Raw genomic sequence first — 19,401 nt, 5'->3', positions numbered from 1 at the left:
TTCCTGGTTGGGGAACTAAGATCCTGCAAGACACACAGCACGGCCAAAAAAAAAAAAACAAAAGCAAGAAGAAAAGCCAAATTATTAATATGAGGAATGAAACAGAAGAAAATGAAAATGTAAAAGCATTTGACAAAATCCAAAATCCATTTATGATAGCACACTAGGAATAGAGAGGAACTTCTTCTTGAGAAAGACCATTTACAAAAAACCTGCAGTTAACATCACACTTAACGGTGAGAAGCTAGATGCTTTCCTGGTAAGATCAGGAGGCAATGATGTCCTCTCTCTCACCAGTCCTAGTCAACACTGTACTGGAAGTTTAAGCTTACAGAATAAAAGGACATGTATACAGAATGGGAAGTAAGAAATAAAACTGTCTTGTGTCATGTATGACATGATTATGGAGAAAAAAAAATCAACAACAACAAAGAAAACCCCTGAACTAATAAGAGAGTACAGTAAGACCGAAGGATAGTTAACATACAAAGTCAATGATTTCCTATAGATCCAAACAAATATAGTCAATTCATCTTTGACAAAGGATCAAAGGCAATTTAATGAAGAAATGACAGGCTTTTCAACAAATAGTGCCAGGAAAACTAGATATCCACGTTGAAAAAAAAGAACGTCTAGACACAGATCCTACACCTTTTGCAAAAATTAACCCCAAATGGACCACAGATCTTATGTAAAATGCAAAACTACAGAACTCCTAGAAGATAACACAGGAGAAAGTGAACCTATCTATGAAACAGAAACAGAATCATGGACATAGAGAACAGACTGGCGGCTGCCAAGGGGGAGGGGGTTGGAGGAGGGATGGAGTGGGAGGCTGGGGTGAGCAGATGTAAGCTTTTATATATAGAATGGATGAACAAGGTCCTACTGTACAGCACGAAGAACTATAGTCAATATCCCATGATCAACCATAATGGAAAAGAGTATTAAAAATGTATATATGTGTACAGCTGAATCACTTTGCTGTATAGCAGAAATTGACACAACACTGTAAATCAACTATACTTCAAGTTTTTTTATTTTTTTTATTTTATTTTATTTTTTTATACTTCAAGTTTTTAAAATATTGAAGGAAAAAAGGTAACAGGAGAAAACCTATATGACCTTGGGTTTGGTGATGAGTTTTTTGATTCAACACACCAAAAGTAGGATTGATGAAAGAAAAATATTAGTAAATTGACTTCATTAAAATGACAACTTGCTCTATGAAAGACAGGGTTAAGAGACTGAAAATAAGCCACAGACTGGGAGAAAATCTCTGCAAAGCACTTATCTGATAAAGGACTGCTATTTGAAATATCCAAAGAACTCAAAACTCAACAATAAGACAGGCAACACTATTAAAAATGGACAAAATATCAGAACACACACCTCACCAAATAAGACACATGGATGGTAAATAAGCATAAGACGCTCCACATCATATGTCATTAGGATTGCAAATAAAAGAAGAATGAGATTATTACTAGATACTTATTAGAATACTAAAATTCAAAAAATTGAGAACGAACACCAAAGGACAGAGACAATGTAGAGCAACAGGAACCCTGTTCCATTCTCAATGCTGGTGGGAATGGAAAACGGTATGTCTACTTTGGAAAACAGGCAGTTTCTTAAAATACTAAACCTATTCTTAACTATACAATCCAACAATCAGGCTTCTTTGTATTTTGCCACATTAGTTGAAAACTTATGTTCATAAAAAAACCTGCGCATGAATTTTTATAAAAGTTTTACTCGTGATTGCCAAGACTTAGAGGTAAACAAGATATCCTTCAACAGGTGAATGGAAAAATAATCACTGGAACATCAATACAATGACATATTTTTCAAGGTTAAAAGGACATGAGGTATCAAGCCAAAAAGACATGGAGAAACCTTAAATCATATTGCTAAGTGAAAGCAGCCAATGTGACAAGGCTATACACTGTATTATTCTAACCATAGTTCTCGAAAGGAAAAAACTATGAGTAAGACCTAAAGCTGCCAGGGATTTCGGGTGGGAGGGAGGAATGAATGAATAGGTGGAGCACAGGGGCCTTTTAGAGCATGAAAGTAGAATACATGATACAGAAATGATGTACACAACTCATTTTATGTTGCCAAAGCCCACAGACTGTCTAACATAAGAGTCAACGCTATTGTAAATTGCAGACTTTAATGCATCAGTATTGGTTCATCAAATGTAACAAATGTACCACAGTAATAATAGATACAAAAAATAGGGCAGGGACCTCCCTGGGGGTCCAGTGGTTAGGACTCCCTGCTTCCACTGCAGGGGGCGTGGGTCCGATCCCTGGTGGGGAAACTAAGATCCCGCATGCCCTGTGGCATGGCCAAAAAAAAAAATACAGGGCAAACTATATGATATGAAGGCAGAGGGGTTAAGTGGGAACTCTGTACTTTGTAATCAAGTTTTCTATAAACCTAAAACTGCTATAGAGAAGGTAAAGTGTTATTAGGGAAAAAAAAAAAGATGAAGTCAGATGCCTTAATATTCATCTCAGATGACTGATGGCTGAAAGAGGTCATCTTTCAGTCAACTGATCTGAAGTTATTTCAGTGAGCCATTTTGGTGCTCTTATGAGGCCTGGACTCTGAGACTTATAAGAGAGGGTTAAACTACACTGAATGCTGTGTTCCACAGCGCAGCACTGGATATTCTGAGAAGTGAAATGAGTGCCCTGGTTACTATTAGCAGCACCTGCAACTCTGACATGGACAGATGAGTGTTACCTTAATTTTTGTGTGTGTGGCTGCTCGGCATGTGGGATCTTAGTTTGCTGACCAGGGATTGAACCGGTGCCCTCTGCAGTGGAAGCACAGAGTCTTACACTGGACCACCAGGGAAATCCCTACCTTGATTTATATCGTGGGTATCTGTTAGGCAAGAGATTCTCAGAATTCTTTTACCACCAAGGGGCAACTCTTAGACAGTCATCCAGGGGTCTGTAAACACATGCTGATGAAGCCAATTGCTGGTCAGTGCTAAGATGACAGCCTGATGTTTGGTCAGTTGTGCACTCTTGAGTCCCATCCTTCATGAGGATGTCCCAAATAAGGGATGAAAAGCAGCAACTTTGCCTGAGCTGGATCATGTATGATCGTGGTGATGCTGTCGCTAATGTCTAAAACTCCCACTGCTTTTCACTCAGAGAATCCTAAGGAGCTCCCCAAGGAGCCTAGGGGTCTGGGAAGGGGGTGACCTTCTTCAGAAAGGGACTGAAGAGAGGGGAGGCCACCCCTCCCGCAAGTAGGTTATGGCAGGGGGCCCAGGTTTAGCTGTATCTTGCCTGAAGGGGGTCTCCATAGCTGAGCTGAGCTCTTGGGGTGCTGTTCACAGGTCCCAAATCATAGTGGGAATCTGGGTGAACGGTCACATGCTCAGGGCTATCTATTTTTAGCACAGCTCTGTCAGAAGGGATAACTGCAGCTCGAATGGCATATAGTGTGGAGCCTAGGGCAGTTACTGATGGCAACTCCAGAGGCAGGAGACGAGGTCACTGAAGCCTCTACTGTGAATCAGTGTCTGATCACTAAGGGAAGTGCCTGTTGTCTGGCATTTTGACCTGAGTCCAGAGCCTTTTTGTTTTTTTTGTAGGGGGAATATTCAAGGTGGGCCAATTTACAAGCAATAGTATAAATAGGCTCAAGTAAAATTCGTAAACAAGGAATCAGATGCCTCCAGAACACCAGAAGAATCTAGACAAGGTTGTGGGTGCTGAGAGGGACAACAGTTATTTCTTCACCGTGTCAGGGAGAGTGGGCCCCAGGTTACCAAATAATTGTTAGGAATTTAAGCTAGGTGCCAGGAACCTCACATCATATACCAGCAATGGCCTGTCTACTGTTTAGGAGCTCTTTTTGTCAATATTTTTATGTTCTGATGTCCTCAGAAAGAGGATGTCATTGGTGTAATGTCACACCTGTGCTTCTGGAGCAAGATGGCTACAGTTCAGATCCTGCCTGCAGAGACTGTGTGTGCTCACAGTGGTGTTGAGGTTCCCTGAGGGTAGCCAGGTAAAGGTGTACCATGCCCCTTCGAGGTGAAGGCCAACTGCAGCTGAGAAGCTGCTGAAATAGACACTGAACAGAACAGACTTAGCCAAATCTGTGGGAGCAGGATATTTACGTTGCTGAGTGGGTGGAGCCAGTAATTTCCATAATGTTGGGGGCTCGGAATTGGGGCTTATTTGGTGAAATCAAAGCCTCAAGGTTGCTGTAATCCAGTGTGAGGTGTCATTCATTTTTTCCAGGGTTGAGAAGAGACCAAATAAGGCTATTAAAAGGAGAAGCACAGGGGGTTAATCACTTCCTCACTGAACAGATTTGTACAGTGTTTTTCAATCCTTCAAAACCCTGTTTAATTTACACTGGGCCATATTTAACTAGGGGGGTAAGGTTAAGTGGGGTCTCATTTATCAATATAATTTGAAAGTGGCAAAGACTAAATTAAAATTTCACTGGATCAGACCTTCCTTGCTGGGTATGGATATTTTAGGACAGTCGGTGATAAGACCATGGGGAATTTAGGTAAGACCAGAGTTCTCAAAGTTAAGGTGAAATACAACACCTATTAGTCTTCTATATGATATCTAGTAACTCCCCTAAATTTATCAGGGGTACCTTGCTTAAATTTAGTGGGCTCCCAGGTATAACTGTAATTTGAGCCCTAGTATTTATTATTTGCATGAAAGTTTGAGAACTAGTGCAGCACAGCAGACGGCAAAATTACTTCATAAACTATGTTGTTGAGGCACCAAAGCCAAGTAGTGCCCTTTCATCTTTTTCGTTGTGTAAATTCTTTCTGTATATTTTGGATTTCCAATTGGGTCAAACTGTGGACCTTTGTTTCATTATTTTTTTCATTTGTCCTCTCCCTCTTGTCCCCCCCCCCCCGTTTTGCTTTTTTTTGGTCACTGGATATATTGAATACTTCGGGGGAGGGGGTATCCTCTGGTATTTATAAACTCTACTTCTGGAGAGCCTCACACATCAGTGCTATCAGGGTCAGAGGCCTCCTCTATGATATCTGGCCGCTTTATAAAGTATAAGGAGCTTGGGCTTAAATCAGGTTTGAAGAAATCCCTTGGTTGTGCCACATGGGTGCCATGGTGTTGTCCCCTGTAACCCTGAAGGTCAGGATCTCTGTTGCAATAAAGGCAGCAGCAGAACTCAAGGGTCCTGAGGAACTCTCTGGAATTACGAGTGGGGACTCAGCCACCATCTAATGACTGCCTTTCCCGCTCTCTTTTCTCTCCAGTAACCGCTCTGTCAGGAACTACCACCCAACTAGCCCAGCTCTTACACAGGCTATCGTCTCTCTTTCCCACCTGTGCCTTACATGTTGGCTCCAACCCAGGCACTAGCACAGCTTCACTCTAACACGCAGATAAATCCCAGCAAACACACTGACCCAAGACTAATTTAAGGAGAGCTCCAATCCCATACTGCTGCTCCCAAATGCCTAGGAGTTCTTAAAACTGACAATTCTGGTCGGCTGAACACAGAACTGAGTCCTGGCATGGTCAACAATGCAACACAGGGCAGCACAGCTCACAGCTCGAGCTCCCCAGCACCCAGCAGCCCACAGCGCCGGCCGCCATCAGACAGCAGAGCAGGTGAGCGAGTCAGAGCAGGAGAAGACAGACAGGTGGTGATCATGCCTGGCCATGCTGCTCACAGGGCCAGCTGCTATGGTCACCTGCAGAGGTGAGGCTGAGGCTGTCACCGGTGTAGTACACACCCACCAAGAGGGTAAGGGTTACGACTCATAGAAGAGAGGTCTCGGGGGAGAGCAGGCCTGGCCTCTCAAGCAGCTCTGAAATGGCTTCACAAACCAAGAAGAGGATCCTGGCCTGGGTGTTCACTGTGGGTGGAAGGTGGGACCGAGGCAAATATTCTTGCCCAAGGGCAGGAGCCTGTGTGGCTGGAACCCCCTGCCACCTCTAGAAGGGAGGCCACCCAGACTTCTCATCAGCTTGTCCAGGTCAGGGCACAAGGGGAAGACGGAGGTGTTAAAAAGAAACAGTAGGCCCCAAATGGAGTCATTTGTGCTAAGCCCACGTCACCAAACAAAGACTTAATACCTAACTGCAAATATGACCTCCCCCAGGAATGTCATCTTAACCAATCTGGAATTTTCTGGTCAACACCAACGAGGTAATCTGCCACATAGGTTTTTCCTTTTTTTTAAAAAAAATATTTATTTGGCTGCGCTGGGTCCTAGTTGCAGCACGCCGGATCTTTGTTGCGGCACGTGAACTCTTAGTTGTGGCATGTGGGGTCTAGTTCCCTGACCAGGGATCGAGCCTGGGGCCACTTCATTGGGAGCACTGAGTCTTAACCACTGGACCACCAGGGAAGTCCCCGCATAGGTTTTTTTCTGTCCCTCAAAGAAAGATGAGATAATCCACTCTTTCCTTCCCCCTTCTGCCCATCTAAGCCTTCCATCTTGGACACCTCTCTACTTGCTAGATGCGATGCTGTCCAATTCACCACCAATCACTTAATAAAGCCAATAAGACCTTTAACATTTATTTAGTTGAATTCTTGTTATTTAACAGATTGGTGAGGCTTTAACTGTGAGCAAACATCAAAAAATGTGGAGTCTGGGGACTTCCCTGGCAGTCCAGAGGTTAAGACTTCGCGCTTCCACTGCAGGGGGGCACAGGTTCAATCCCTGTCAGGGTGCTAAGATCCCGCAAGCCACGTGGTGTGGCCAAAAAATGAAAGAAAGAAAGAAAAATATGCATTTGCAATTGCTTCCTTTTTGATAAAGAAACACCAAATCAAGATGCTCAAGAAATGATCAATACTGTTTATTTGGGGGTGGCTGAACCAAGAGCACTTGAGGGGTCAGGGTGTTCTGGAGTGAGTCTACTTTAGACCTTCTTATCTTAACAGCCTTTTCCTAACCTTCGCATGATTACTTAAGATTAACTGAGTAATCTGCATAAACCATATTTTTCTATTTAACAGCCTTTACTTTTAATTAGCTTGCTTTTAATTTTTTAATTTTAAACTTATTTTTTACTTTTCTATGGCGGAAACCATTCTAAGATTTACTCCTTTAAACGTTAACACTTACAAAAGTTTAAAGCATAAAAAATTAAAAGTTTCATATCTCCTTCTAACTAAAATTACAAGAGAGGCATCATAGTTTCTCCTTATATCTCACTCTGGGGGTTACTTCAGAAATAAGTAATGTGTAATGCACTAGGAATTTGGGTCTAATCCATTAAATATACTAGGATTTTCAATGACTTAGGTAAGTTTTGAATAGTTTTCCTCATATCAATTAAAGGAATTCATTTGCTTCAGTATTATAGCACTTAAAATTTCAAAGCTCTCTAAGGACATGCACATACAAAAACTGACTTACAAATGTAAAAACCATCTGAGAACTCAAATACACCCATCTCATATCTTGAGAATCTCTTGCCTAAAAGGAACAAATACTCTGTTTGGTTACAGAATTCCTGGCCGTACTCCCACTATGTCTTTCAATCAACATACATTTAAAGCCTGAGACCTATAAATATTATACACTCACACAGTAAATTATATCACAAACTATTAAGGGAAACTAGAGTTAAGAGCTGCAATATTCAATATATAAACATATACAAGGAAAGAAATGCAAATATTTCAATCAGTGAGATAAGCAACCTGTTTCCCTACAGTTCAGAAGAAAACCCAGATTTCCAGAGGTCCAGACTCCCCCTGTGGGGATACAACCCCTAGAGTGTGTTAGTCCCTGGTGATGGAGGGTAAGGATACCTGAGCAGCCATAGAAATAAACTCTGGAGGCTCCAACATAATGCAAATGCTCCCTTCTCAGGCTTCAATTCTTACAAGTGAGAAAACTCTTGGCCAGATTCAATTTAAAGTTCTAACTGAAATGTACTCCGAAACTCATAAATTCTTGTCCAGGAGACAGAACACCTGACCTTCACAGACTTTCTCAATGTACTCATATTACTCTGAGTGCACCTACACTGCAGATGCAACTCAAACCTGTATCTCAAAATAGGCACCAAGAAAATCACAGTTATAGCTTCAGAAAGGGCATCACTCCCCATCCCCCACCCACCATCACAGGTGCATCCCCAGCTTTCCAGGGATCTGTATCTTCTCTTACTATAAAGACTCCTTCCACAGTGGGTGCAAGCAGGTAGGACACTTGCAGGGGGAGGCTCCCCAGTAAGAACAACTGGTCCTCTGAGTACTTCCCTTTGCAGGCTTAAGGGGGCCTTAGCTTAGAAATACTGACCACAGGTCTCGGTTCCCCACTGTTGTTGCCTTGGACACCACTGATATTTTAAATGACACACACCCAGTGTTTGAATAATCCAGCACAACCACTCTAAACCAGAATTTATGTGTAAAGGAAGGAAGAAAATTGTAAGGCATTTTTCTAGTTCAAGAACAAAACACACAAATGTCTATTCCTTTCAGAAAATAAATGTCAATTATTATTTCCATGGCAAGGAACTGTTTGGAAATAATCATAATTGAAGAAAAGAAAAAAACAGATCTCGAATGTTACATGCACTCATGAGACCAAAAACAAGAAAAATTTTAACTAACAGAATGGTATAATGGAATACTTTGTTTTATTTTTTCTTAAATTCACCTCTTTCTTCCCCTTTGGAAATATTTTATATTCTCTTTCAAGATCTATTGATTAAATACATTTACAGTTATCAAAAACCGAGACTTAAAGTGAATAAAGTCACAAACTCAGGGAGGGGCAAGGCTGACCTGGAACTATGATAAAAAGCTCCAAAGAGGAACCTCCACCCACAGGGCTCAAACAGGATGTCTGTGCCCAGGAAAGGTCCGGGGGGGAAGCACAAGACTTATACAGTGTAGTTCCAGGTGGTTAGTCTCTGATTTTTTCTCATGGAAAATTTACATGGACAAAAAAATGAATCTTTAAAAAGAGCCATTCATGGCTCTGTGGAGAAATGATACAATTAAAATACTGCGTAGTCTGAAATGCACCGCGGAAGACAAATAGTTAATAATGAAGCTATGAACTGGAGAGGGGAAGATGGCGTTTGGGAACGTAGGGAAAGATCTGGAAATCTAGGCATTTATTGCCTGCCCTGGGAAGAGCAAGGGTGCAAGAACAGGGTCGTGGATTTGTGACCCTGCTTCTGAAAATTTGGAAAAGTGATGGGCAAAAGAGTCCCCCCACCCCGGGGAGAAAGAAGGGACGGGGGACCCCAAAGACCACAGCTCCTCCAACGCAGGAGCCCCGGATACTGAGTCACGATTGTCCTCTGATCACCCTCCCCGTGGACACCACGCAACTGGAGTAGACACAGCCGCAGCAGTGAGCGGAGAGGCCGCCCTGGGTCCCGACTGCCGGCCGAGCCCCTACGCTGCCTGCCGCGCCGGCTGTGGACTCCGGTCCGCAGGTCCGGAGTTGATCGCTGGGAGGCCTGGGTCCCACCACTGCCAGTTCCAACCGGTCCCTCCGCCCCCGTCTCCCAACACCAGGCTCCCCAACTCACCATTTTTCGGTTTCTCGGCTTCCCTGTCGTCCACCCCACGACTACCGCGGCAAGTGCAGGTCTCAGCGACAGAGGATGCCGCGGAGCCACCGGAGCCCTTTAAGGGCACCGAGAGCGGACGTGCTGCGCGGCGGGAGCAAATGGGAATGAGCGAGCAGTCCACGCCACCCACGAGCGTCACTGGAGCGTCGCCCACTGGCGCCCACACGTACGTAACCAGCGACTCCCCTGATTGGACAGTTCACAAGGCCCCGCCCCCCGTGCCTGAGTGACAGGAGGCCGGGGTTCTCGTCTTTGCGCCGACCTTGTCCTGGCAGTGGGCCAGAACTGTCCCCTCCACGGACACTGCACTGAACCATAAGGCCGCGAGGCCCTCACGGAACTGTGACACTTCTTCACAGACACGGAGACTTAAAAGTGACCTCACCATATGAAATGAGTCTGGCTCCACTTTTATCTTTGACCATTTCCTTTGAGAGACGCCCATCCATCCCTACCTACCCCCACTCATTTGGTACTTTAAAAGCCCGCCGGCCTCAGGGGCACTTGGCTCTGGTGGGAGGATGAACCCTGCAGTCCTAGACCAGCCCTGAAGCCTCAGACACTAGCATGTGTGAAACACTGAGAAAGAGAAACCACCGGCAAACCTTTTCAGTGTAATTCCTTTAATACTTGTTTGTTGAAAGGTCAAAGGAGGCAAAACTGAAAGACCACTGCTGAGTGAAAAATGGCGACGGTATGAAGGATAAACAAAGAATCACAACCACCGTCATGAATGGGGCAGGACCGAGATGAATGAGGGATGGGAACGTCAGGACACTCTCACCATTGCCCACAGGCCATTTATGAATCTTCATGAAGATTCCAAAGATGTTTCAATTATCACTAAATCTTGCCACAAAACATTTTGTATATTCTTTTCTGAATATATTTGCTGGTAAAAATTTCAAGCAGGGCTTCCCTGGTGGCACATAGGTTGAGAATCTGCCTGCCAATGCAGGGGACACGGGTTCGAGCCCTGGTCTGGGAAGATCCCACATGCCACGGAGCAACTAGGCCCGTGAGCTACAACTACTGAGCCTGTGCGTCTGGAGCCTGTGCCCCGCAACAAGAGAGGCCGCGACAGTGAAAGGCCCGCGCACCGCGATGAAGAGTGGCCCCCGCTTGCCGCAACTAGAAAAAGCCCTCGCACAGAAATGACGACCCAACACAGCCAAAAATAAATAAATAAATAAAATTAAAAATAAATAAATAAAAATAAAAATCCTTTAAAAAAATTTTCAAGCAGTAATTAAGTTTGGAAACAAACATAATTTGTGTATGTTAGTTTGTCCTATAATGTGGCAATCTGAGTTTTCAGTCGCGGTTTTGGCAGAAAAATCAGTAAGAAGCCAAGTGTCTGTTGAGAAAGAATGGGTTCCATAAATGCAACATCATATGCAGTTTTTAAAAACAAAGGGTATTGCTATGAAAAGATCTGGAGGATTTATCAATAGAGCAAATAAGTGCAGTGTATTGCAATGTATATACCATGTTACCTTTTCTATAACCTTCGGAGACAGGTGGAACCTCGACCAACCCCCCCCCCAAGTGTTGGTTGAGTAGTGGAGACTAACACACACCTACCAAGAATATATGAAAGGGTTAATTACTTCTGTAACTGAGGTCTCTGGGGAGAGCAGGGTGGGCCTCTCAAGCACGTGGGAAATGGATTGAGAACAAGGAAGGGAGCCTGGCCTGGGTCTTTTAAACTGAGGTTAGGGGGTGGCTAAGGTGGAGGTTCACACACAGCCTTTCTTATCACCTTGTACAGATGTGGGGCACAAAGGGAAGAAGGAGGGGTAAGACTTTAAAGTTGTCAACTGTCAAATAATGGAAAATACATATACTGGTCTCTGCCCCTGGTTCCTGGCACCCAGCTCCTAAAAGCTTGTAAATTCCTAAAGGATAAGAGCACTAGGAGCATCTCTTGTTCCGCTGAAGCAACTCTGGCTGGGCTCCTGGATAGCTGCTGGGTGAGGGCTGGTCACCAGAAAGAGCAAGCCATGACCAGGAGCTTGGAATTTTCAGCCCAACACCCCATCCTCCAGAGAGGGAATAGGGCCTGGAAATGAAGTTAATAATCAATCACGCCTACATGAGGAAACCTCCGTAAAATCCCAAGGGTATCCCAAGGGTATGGGGTTCGGAGAGCTTCCAGGTTGGTGAGGACATCCACATGGGGGAGGGTGATGCACCCCAACTTCACACGGACCCTCCCAGACCTCACCCTTTGTATCACTTCATCTGGCTCTTCACTTGTATCCTTTATCATATCCTTTAATAAACTGGGAAATAAACTGGGAAATGTAAGTTAAGTGTTTCTCTGAGTTCTGTGAGCCGCTCTAGCAAACAGAACCCAAGGAGGGGGTTGTGGGAACCCCTGATTTGTAGCCAAGTCAGACAGAAGTTGTGAGTAACCTGGGGACCTACTCCTTGTGATTGGCATCTGAAGTTGGGGGGCGGGAGTGGCTGCCTTGTGGGACTTAGCCCTTAACCTGTGTAATCTGATGCTGTCGCCAGGCAGACGGTGTTAGGATTCAGTTAAGTTGTAGGACACCCCACTGGTGTCACAGAGAATTTACTTATTGTGGGGGGAAAGCCCTCACATATTTGGTGACCGAAAGTGTCAGGAGTGAAGTGTTCTGGGTAAAAGTAAAAGAGAAACACAGGCAGGAAGAACTGGGTTTTCTCTACTCAGGAAAAATACTGAGTTTTCCCAACATATCAGCAGTCAAACATTACAAGATGGAGTCAGAGACCTCTGATCTGGCAGATAAGGAGCTTAAAAGGTAACAGTCCCATCCTCAACAAACTTTTTGTAAAAAGCAAACAAACTGAAAAAATCAATGACTCTTCCTTAGATGTATCAAAGAACTGAGGTCACAGGGCAAAGTGCTATCTCCAAAATTGCAGAGAGACTGAAAAATAGCCATTCTGAAATATGCCCACAATATTCCACTCTTCTTAACAAGTCCTGTCCTCAAAAGAATCTGCTTCATTAGAGGCTAACCAACTGGGATTCCACCAGTGCCTAAATGACATGAGGGGTGGGAAATAGGCAACTTGAGTCCCCTCTAGCCTTTCTGCCTGACCTCTCAGCAAATACTTGGTATGTTTTCCAAAACTATGCCAACTCTCCAGCACCAACTGGGTGTCCTGCAATTCAATTCAAGTCTAACACAAACTAACCAGAGTTAACATCAGACTCCACAGTTTACAGGTTCAATCCTGTAAGACTGCCCCCATGTCAGATGCCAGCTGCAAACAGGGCAGCGGGGCAGGTTATACACATTTCTGCATGGCCCACTACAAATTCAGAGGTTCCCTGGACAATACCTCATCTTCGTTAATTGGCTAGAACAGCTATCAGAATGAAGAAAAGCACTGCTTATTATTACCAGTTTACTGTAAAAGATACAAGTCAGGAACAGCCAAATGGAAAGGGTGCACAGGGCAAAGTGGTGGTCGGGGGGTAGGGAGCTTCCATGCCCTCTCCTGGCATGACAGCCTCCCAGCATGGTGATGTGCTCACCAACTGAGATTTCTCTGAATCCCGAGGTTTAGAGGTTTCGATGAAGTTTCCTCATGTCGACCACTGGTGAATAACTCAATCTCCAGTCCCTCTTTCCTCCCCAGAGGTTGGGAACGGGGCTGAACATTCTAAGCCTCTAATCAAAGCTTGGTCTTCCTGGTGACCAACCCATACCCTAAAGCCATCTTAAGGGCCTGGAAGCAGTTGCCTCATTACAACATAAGATGCTCTCATCACTCAGAAAGTCCAAGGGCCTTAGGAGATCTTTGATAAGAACTGTGGACAAAGACCAAACATTTTTCTTATTATACCACAGAAGGTCACAGCCCAGGGACACACGCTCATTAAAATACTGAGACCAAATCATGGGACAACAGAACATTTCCTCTCCACCCACAACATGCCACTACACCAAGAAGACTCCTGTTTCATCACAGTGGGACACACGGAAAGAACGGTATGTTTCAGAACTTATTTACAAGTCTCTACAGTACCCCAAAGGTGACATGGGAGACAAACGCAAGGACATCTGAGGATATTTTACCCCTGACAGCTGCAACAAATAGTCAACACAGCCTAAGGCCAGTCAGATAAACATAAAACCTCACACTAAGGTCTATTTACCTCAGCTCCTTTTCACACTACATCATGTCCAGTATTCAACAAAAAAATTCAAAGGCACAAGAAGACTTAAAAAACACATCTTCAGGAGACAGTGTAAGCAGGTCTTTGCAGGAAACTGCCCTCGGCAGGAAGTCCCTTTCCTTGTCACTTTAGCAAAGTTGTAATGTAACTAACTTTTAAACCAGGCGCCCCCATGCTCTCCTCATCTCCCGCCCAAGCACACCTTTCAAATCTTTTCATCACACAACACCCTGCCTAGCCTGTCGGTTCAAAGAAGTAGAAATGAGTAAGTAGAATAAGTAATTAACAGATGACCAGATCTCTTCCCTAGCTTCCCTTTCAGTAATCTCGTGAACAAACTGTGTGACCAAACTGTGTGATTAACATCTGGAGGAAGATCACAAGTCGACGAGCCTGCATGCAGTGGGGGGCAGTGACGACTGTGACCCCCTATTTCAATGATTAACTGAGATTACTTCCCTCTTTCCCTTTAAAACTTCCATGGCCAAGCAGGCCCTTGGGAGGTGGTTTTTTGGGTTCACCATCTTCCCGGATTGCCGGCACTCTGATTAAAGACAACTTTCCTTTCTATCAACATTTGTGAATTTGATTTTGTAAGCTGCGAGCAGCGGGCCCTGATTCGATGATAATAGGACAAGGAAAAGAACCTGATTCAGATGTAGTGGGTATGCTGGAATTATCAGACCAGAAATTTGAAGCAACCATGATGAATATGCTAAGGACTCAAACAGAAATAGTGGATGAGGGACTTCCCTGGTGGTCTGGTGGTTAAGACTCCACGCTTCCAATGCAGGGGGCGCAGGTTCGATCCCTGGCTGGTGAGCTAAGATCCCACATGCTGCAGGGCACGGCCAAAATAATTTTTAAAAAACCCAAAGAAACAGTGGGTGATGTGCAAGTACAGATAGGTCACGTACGCAAATATGGAAACACCTGAGAAAGAACCAAAAGGGAAATACAAGAAATAAAAAACAAAAAGCACAGGGCCTTCCCTGGTGGCGCAGTGGTTAAGAATCCGCCTGCCAATGCAGGGGACACGGGTTCAAGCCCTAGTCCAGGAAGATCCCACATGCCGTGGAGCAACTAAGCTCATGCGCCACAACTACTGAGCCTGCGCTCTAGAGCCCACGAGCCACAACTCCTGAGCCCAAGTGCCACAACTACTGCAGCCCGCACATCTAGAGCCCATGTTCTGCAACAAGAGAAGCCACCACGGTGAGAAACCCGTGCGCTGCAATGAAGAGTAGCCCCCGCTCACCGCAAATAAAGAAAGCCCGCGTGCAGCAACAAAGACCCAACACAGCCAAAATAAATAAATTTTTTTAAAAAATTAAAAAAACAAAAAAACCAAAAAAAAACAAAAGCACAGAAATGAATCATTCCTTTGGCAGGGTGGGGGTGAGGACACATCAATACAATGGAAATGTGTGAGGAAAGAATCACTGAGTTTGAGGAAATGTCAAGAGAACCTTCCAAAACTAAAATGCAAAGAGATGAACAAAAAAGGGAACAGAAATCCATGAACTCTGAGACAATTATATAAAGTGTAACATACACATAATGGGAATACACGAAAGAGAAGAAAGATAGAAGGGAACAGAAGAAATAAGTGAGGCTTATGGGGACTGAGATTTTCCCAAAATTAATGACAGTCACCAAACCACAGATCCAGAAAGCTCAGAGAAATGAGATTAAAAACTGAAAAATGCACACCTAGAAATACCATATTCAAACTTGAGAAAAATCAAAGACAAAGAGAACATCTTAAAAGAAGGTAGAGTGAGAAAATATCAGGTATAGAAAAACAAGGATAAGAATGAAATCAAACTTCTTTTCAGAAACCATGTAAGCAGGAAAAGAGTTTCGTGACATAAAGTGCTGAAAGAAAAACCACCCAACTAGAATTCTGTGTCGAGCAAAATTATCCTTCCAAGGTGAGAGAGAAATCAAGACTTTCTGAGACAAACAAAGATCAAGGGAATTTGTTATCAGCACACCTGCTTTGCAAAAACTGTTAAAAGAAATTTGTCAGGGACTTCCCTGGGGGTCCAGTGGTTAAGAACTCCATGCTCCCAATGCAGGGGGTCCGGGGTTCGATCCCTGGCCTGGGAACTAGATCCCGCATGCTGCAACTAAGATCCTGCATGCTGCAACTAAAGATCCCGCATGCCACAATGAAGATCCTGCACGTGGCAACAAAGATCCCACATGCCGCAACTAAGACCCAGTGCAGCCAAATAAATAAATAAATATTAAAAAAAAAAGAAATTTGTCAGGAAGAAGGTAATGATGAAGAAAGGAAGAGTGTTAGAGAAGGAATAAATGAAGGTAAAATAAAATGATTTATTTCTGTTATTTTTATGTATTCTGACAGAAAACACTTTGTTCAAAATCATAACAGCAACTATATATTCAGTAATTATAGCTTATGGATAAATGAAATGAATGATAGCAATGGTACAAGGGCAGGGAGGAGGAATTGGAATACTCTGTTATGAGAAAACTGCACATCCACTGAAGTGATGGTATACTGTTACTTCAGAGAGGACAAAGTTAGTTGTAAATGTATATTGCAAACTCATGGGCAACTACTGAAAAGCGTATAATAGTAAGCCAGAAGAGGAGAAAAAAAATGGAACCACATAAAATACTCAATAAAACGTAGAGAAAACAGAAGAAAGGTGGAAGAGAATGAAGAAACAAGAACAAAGGTAACAAATAGAAAAGAGTAGAAATATGGTAGATATTGATCCACTCTATCAATAATCACCTTAAACATCAATGGTCTAAATACAAGAAATGAAAGACAGAAATTGTCAAGTGAATAACAAAATAACAATTACATGTTGTCTGCAAGAATCAGTTTAGATATAAAGACACAGATAAATTAAAAGTAAGGACCTTCTTTAAGATCCTCCCTGGTCGTCCAGTGGGTAAGACTCTGTGCTCCCAGTGCAGGGGGCCCGGGTTCGATCTCTGGTCGGGGAACTAGAGCCCGCATGCCATGCCACAGCGAAGAAGCCCGTGTGGCGCAGCTAAGAGCACGCATGCTGCAACTAAAGATCAAGCACGCCACAGCTAAGATCCGGTGCAGCCAAAAAAAAAAAAAAAAAAAGTAAAGGGTGGAGAAGGATATACCATGCCAACACTGAACAAAAGAAAACTGGCATAGCCACATATATATTTCTTTTAATTTTATTGAAGTATAGTCGATTTACTGTGTTGTGTTTAATTTCTGCTGTACAGCAAAGTGACCCAGTTATACATATATATTCTTTTTCATATTCTTTTCCATTATGGTTTATTACAGGATTTTGAATATAGTTTCCTGTGCTATACAGTAGGACCTTGTTGCTTATCTATCCTATATATAATAGTTTGCATCTGCTAATCCCAAACTCCCAATCCTTCCTTCCCACCGACCCCCCCCCCCACCGCCCCCGGCAACCACAGTCTGTTCTCTGTATCTGTGACATCTGCAGACACTCCTGTCTGGTGCATGGGCACACCCAATGCTCTGCACACCTGACCCTCCCACCCCATAGCCTGCTCCATGTATGTGCTCCAGACAGTGAGGGAAAGCCTCTCCCCTGTCTTGTAAGCACATGCATTCAGCTGGCTCAACTCAGTGGGATGGAAGAAGACAAGCATTTCAGGGGACTATATCTCAGGAAAACAAATGGGAGGCTCTCAGTACCCCGCCTGGTTGTGAGGGATCAAAAGAAGGCATACAGGGAATTCCCTGGTGGTCCAGGGGTTAGGACTCCAAGCTTCCACTGCAGGGGGCACAGGTTCAATCCCTGGCTGGGGAACTAAGATCCTGCATGCCGAGGGGTGCAGACAAGAAAAACAAAAAAAACAAAGGAAGGCATACAATCTTAAGAATCCCTGCTAAAGAGGGAACAAGAGGTGTGAGGCGGGTGCATTCATAGATAAGGTCTGACAGAATCACAGAATTCCCAGCTGGGCTGACTGGTGAAAAGTGTTTCTTTCCCAAAACCAGTCAGTGGAGGAATTGACTGCTCCTTCACATGTGAACACAGCAATGCAAAACCTCAAGGAACACACACACACACACACACACACACACAGAAAAATGACAACAAGGAAACTCAATAATTTTCTGGTAACCTATTCCACAGAAATGGAGGTCTAGAAATTGCCTAATGAAGAATTTAAGATAATTGTTCAAAGGAAGCTCAGGGAGCTTCATAAGAATACATACAGTCAACTCAACAAAATAAACAATACATGAACAAAAGGAGATGTTCGACTGATAGACAGAAATCACAAAGAACCAAACAGAAATTCTGGTGCTGAAGAGTACAATAAATGAATTGAAAAATGAAATACAGCTTCAAGAACTGACTTGATGAATCAGATAAAAGAATCTGTGAACGTGAAGACTGTTCATTTGAAATTATTCAGTTAGAGGAGAAAAGAGGAAGAAAAAAGGATGAAAAGGAATGAAGAAAGTTTATGGGAATTAGAGGACACCAGCAAAAGAAATAATATACACATTATGGAATGCCTATAAGGAGAAAAGAGGGAGAAGGGTAGAAAGCCTAGTTAAAGAAATGATGACTGGAAACTTCCCAAATATTCGGAAAGATATGGACATCCAGGTACCTAAAGCTCAAATATCTCTAAACAGGTTAAACCCAAAGAAGACTTCATAAAGATGCATTATAATTGAATTATTAAAAATCAAAGAAAGAGAATTTTGAAAGTAACTGGAGGAAGGTGATACATCACATAAAGGAAACCCCAATAGACTATCAACAAATTTCTCAGCAGAAACCATGAGGCCATAAGAGAGTGGCATGACATATGTAAAGAGCTGAAAGAAAGAAACTGCCAACCAAGAAAGCTTTATTCACCAAAGCTGTCCTTCAGAAATGAAGGAAACAGGGCTCCCCTGGTGGTGCAGTGGTTGAGAATCCGCCTGCCAATGCAGGGGTTCCGGGTTCAAGCCCTGGTCCAGGAAGATCCCACATGCTGCGGAGCAAGTAAGCCCGTGCGTCACAACTACTGAGCCCACGTGCCACAACTACTGAAGCCCATGCTCCGCAACAAGAGAAACCACCGCAATGAGAAGCCCACGCACCACAACAAAGAGTAGCCCCTGCTCGCTGCAACTAGAGAAAACCTGCACACAGTAACAAAGACCCAATGCAGCCAAAAATAAATAAATGGATAAATTTATTAAAAAAAAAGAAGAAATGAAGGAAACAAAGACTTCGCAAACAAACAAAAGCTGAGGGAGTTCACCACTACACCTGCTTTACAAGAAATGCTATAGGGATTTCCTCAAACTGAAATGAAAGGATGCTAATTAGTAACGTGAAAACACATGAAAGTATAAAACTAATCAAAGTAACTAAGAATTGGTTGTTTGAAAAGATAGACAAACCAAAAAAAAAAAAAAAAAGATAGACAAACCATTAGCTAGACTAAGAAAAACGAGAAAAGATTCAAATTAATAAAATCAGAAATGAAACAGGATAAATTATATGGGGTGCAACAGGAATATAAGGGATCATAAAAAATTACTATGAACAATTATATGCTAATAAATTGGATAACCTAGAGCAGCGGTTCCCAACCTTTTTGGCACCAGGGACCGGTTTCATGGAA

General features: G+C 43.3%; 1 protein-coding gene across 4 annotated transcripts in view; it reads right to left on the bottom strand.

Moving 5' to 3' along the window:
• The window catches only part of LOC102998308 (zinc finger protein 791), a 50,261-nt gene that overhangs the window by 19,489 nt on the left and 11,371 nt on the right, over positions 1 to 19,401 (bottom strand). The window contains exon 1 of one of the 4 annotated variants that reach the window (XM_007171935.3): positions 9,546 to 9,712. The exons of the other annotated variants lie outside the window; for them this stretch is intronic. Within the exon in view, the coding sequence (XP_007171997.1) occupies positions 9,546 to 9,548 (3 nt within the window). The 5' untranslated portion in view covers positions 9,549 to 9,712. Of the gene's footprint in view, positions 1 to 9,545; positions 9,713 to 19,401 lie in introns of those variants that run through there. 4 annotated transcript variants of the gene reach the window in all.

This window comes from Balaenoptera acutorostrata, chromosome 2 (genome assembly GCF_949987535.1).
Source record: "Balaenoptera acutorostrata chromosome 2, mBalAcu1.1, whole genome shotgun sequence".
Classification (NCBI taxonomy): domain Eukaryota; kingdom Metazoa; phylum Chordata; class Mammalia; order Artiodactyla; family Balaenopteridae; genus Balaenoptera; species Balaenoptera acutorostrata.
This window is presented reverse-complemented; position numbering and strand designations above follow the sequence as displayed.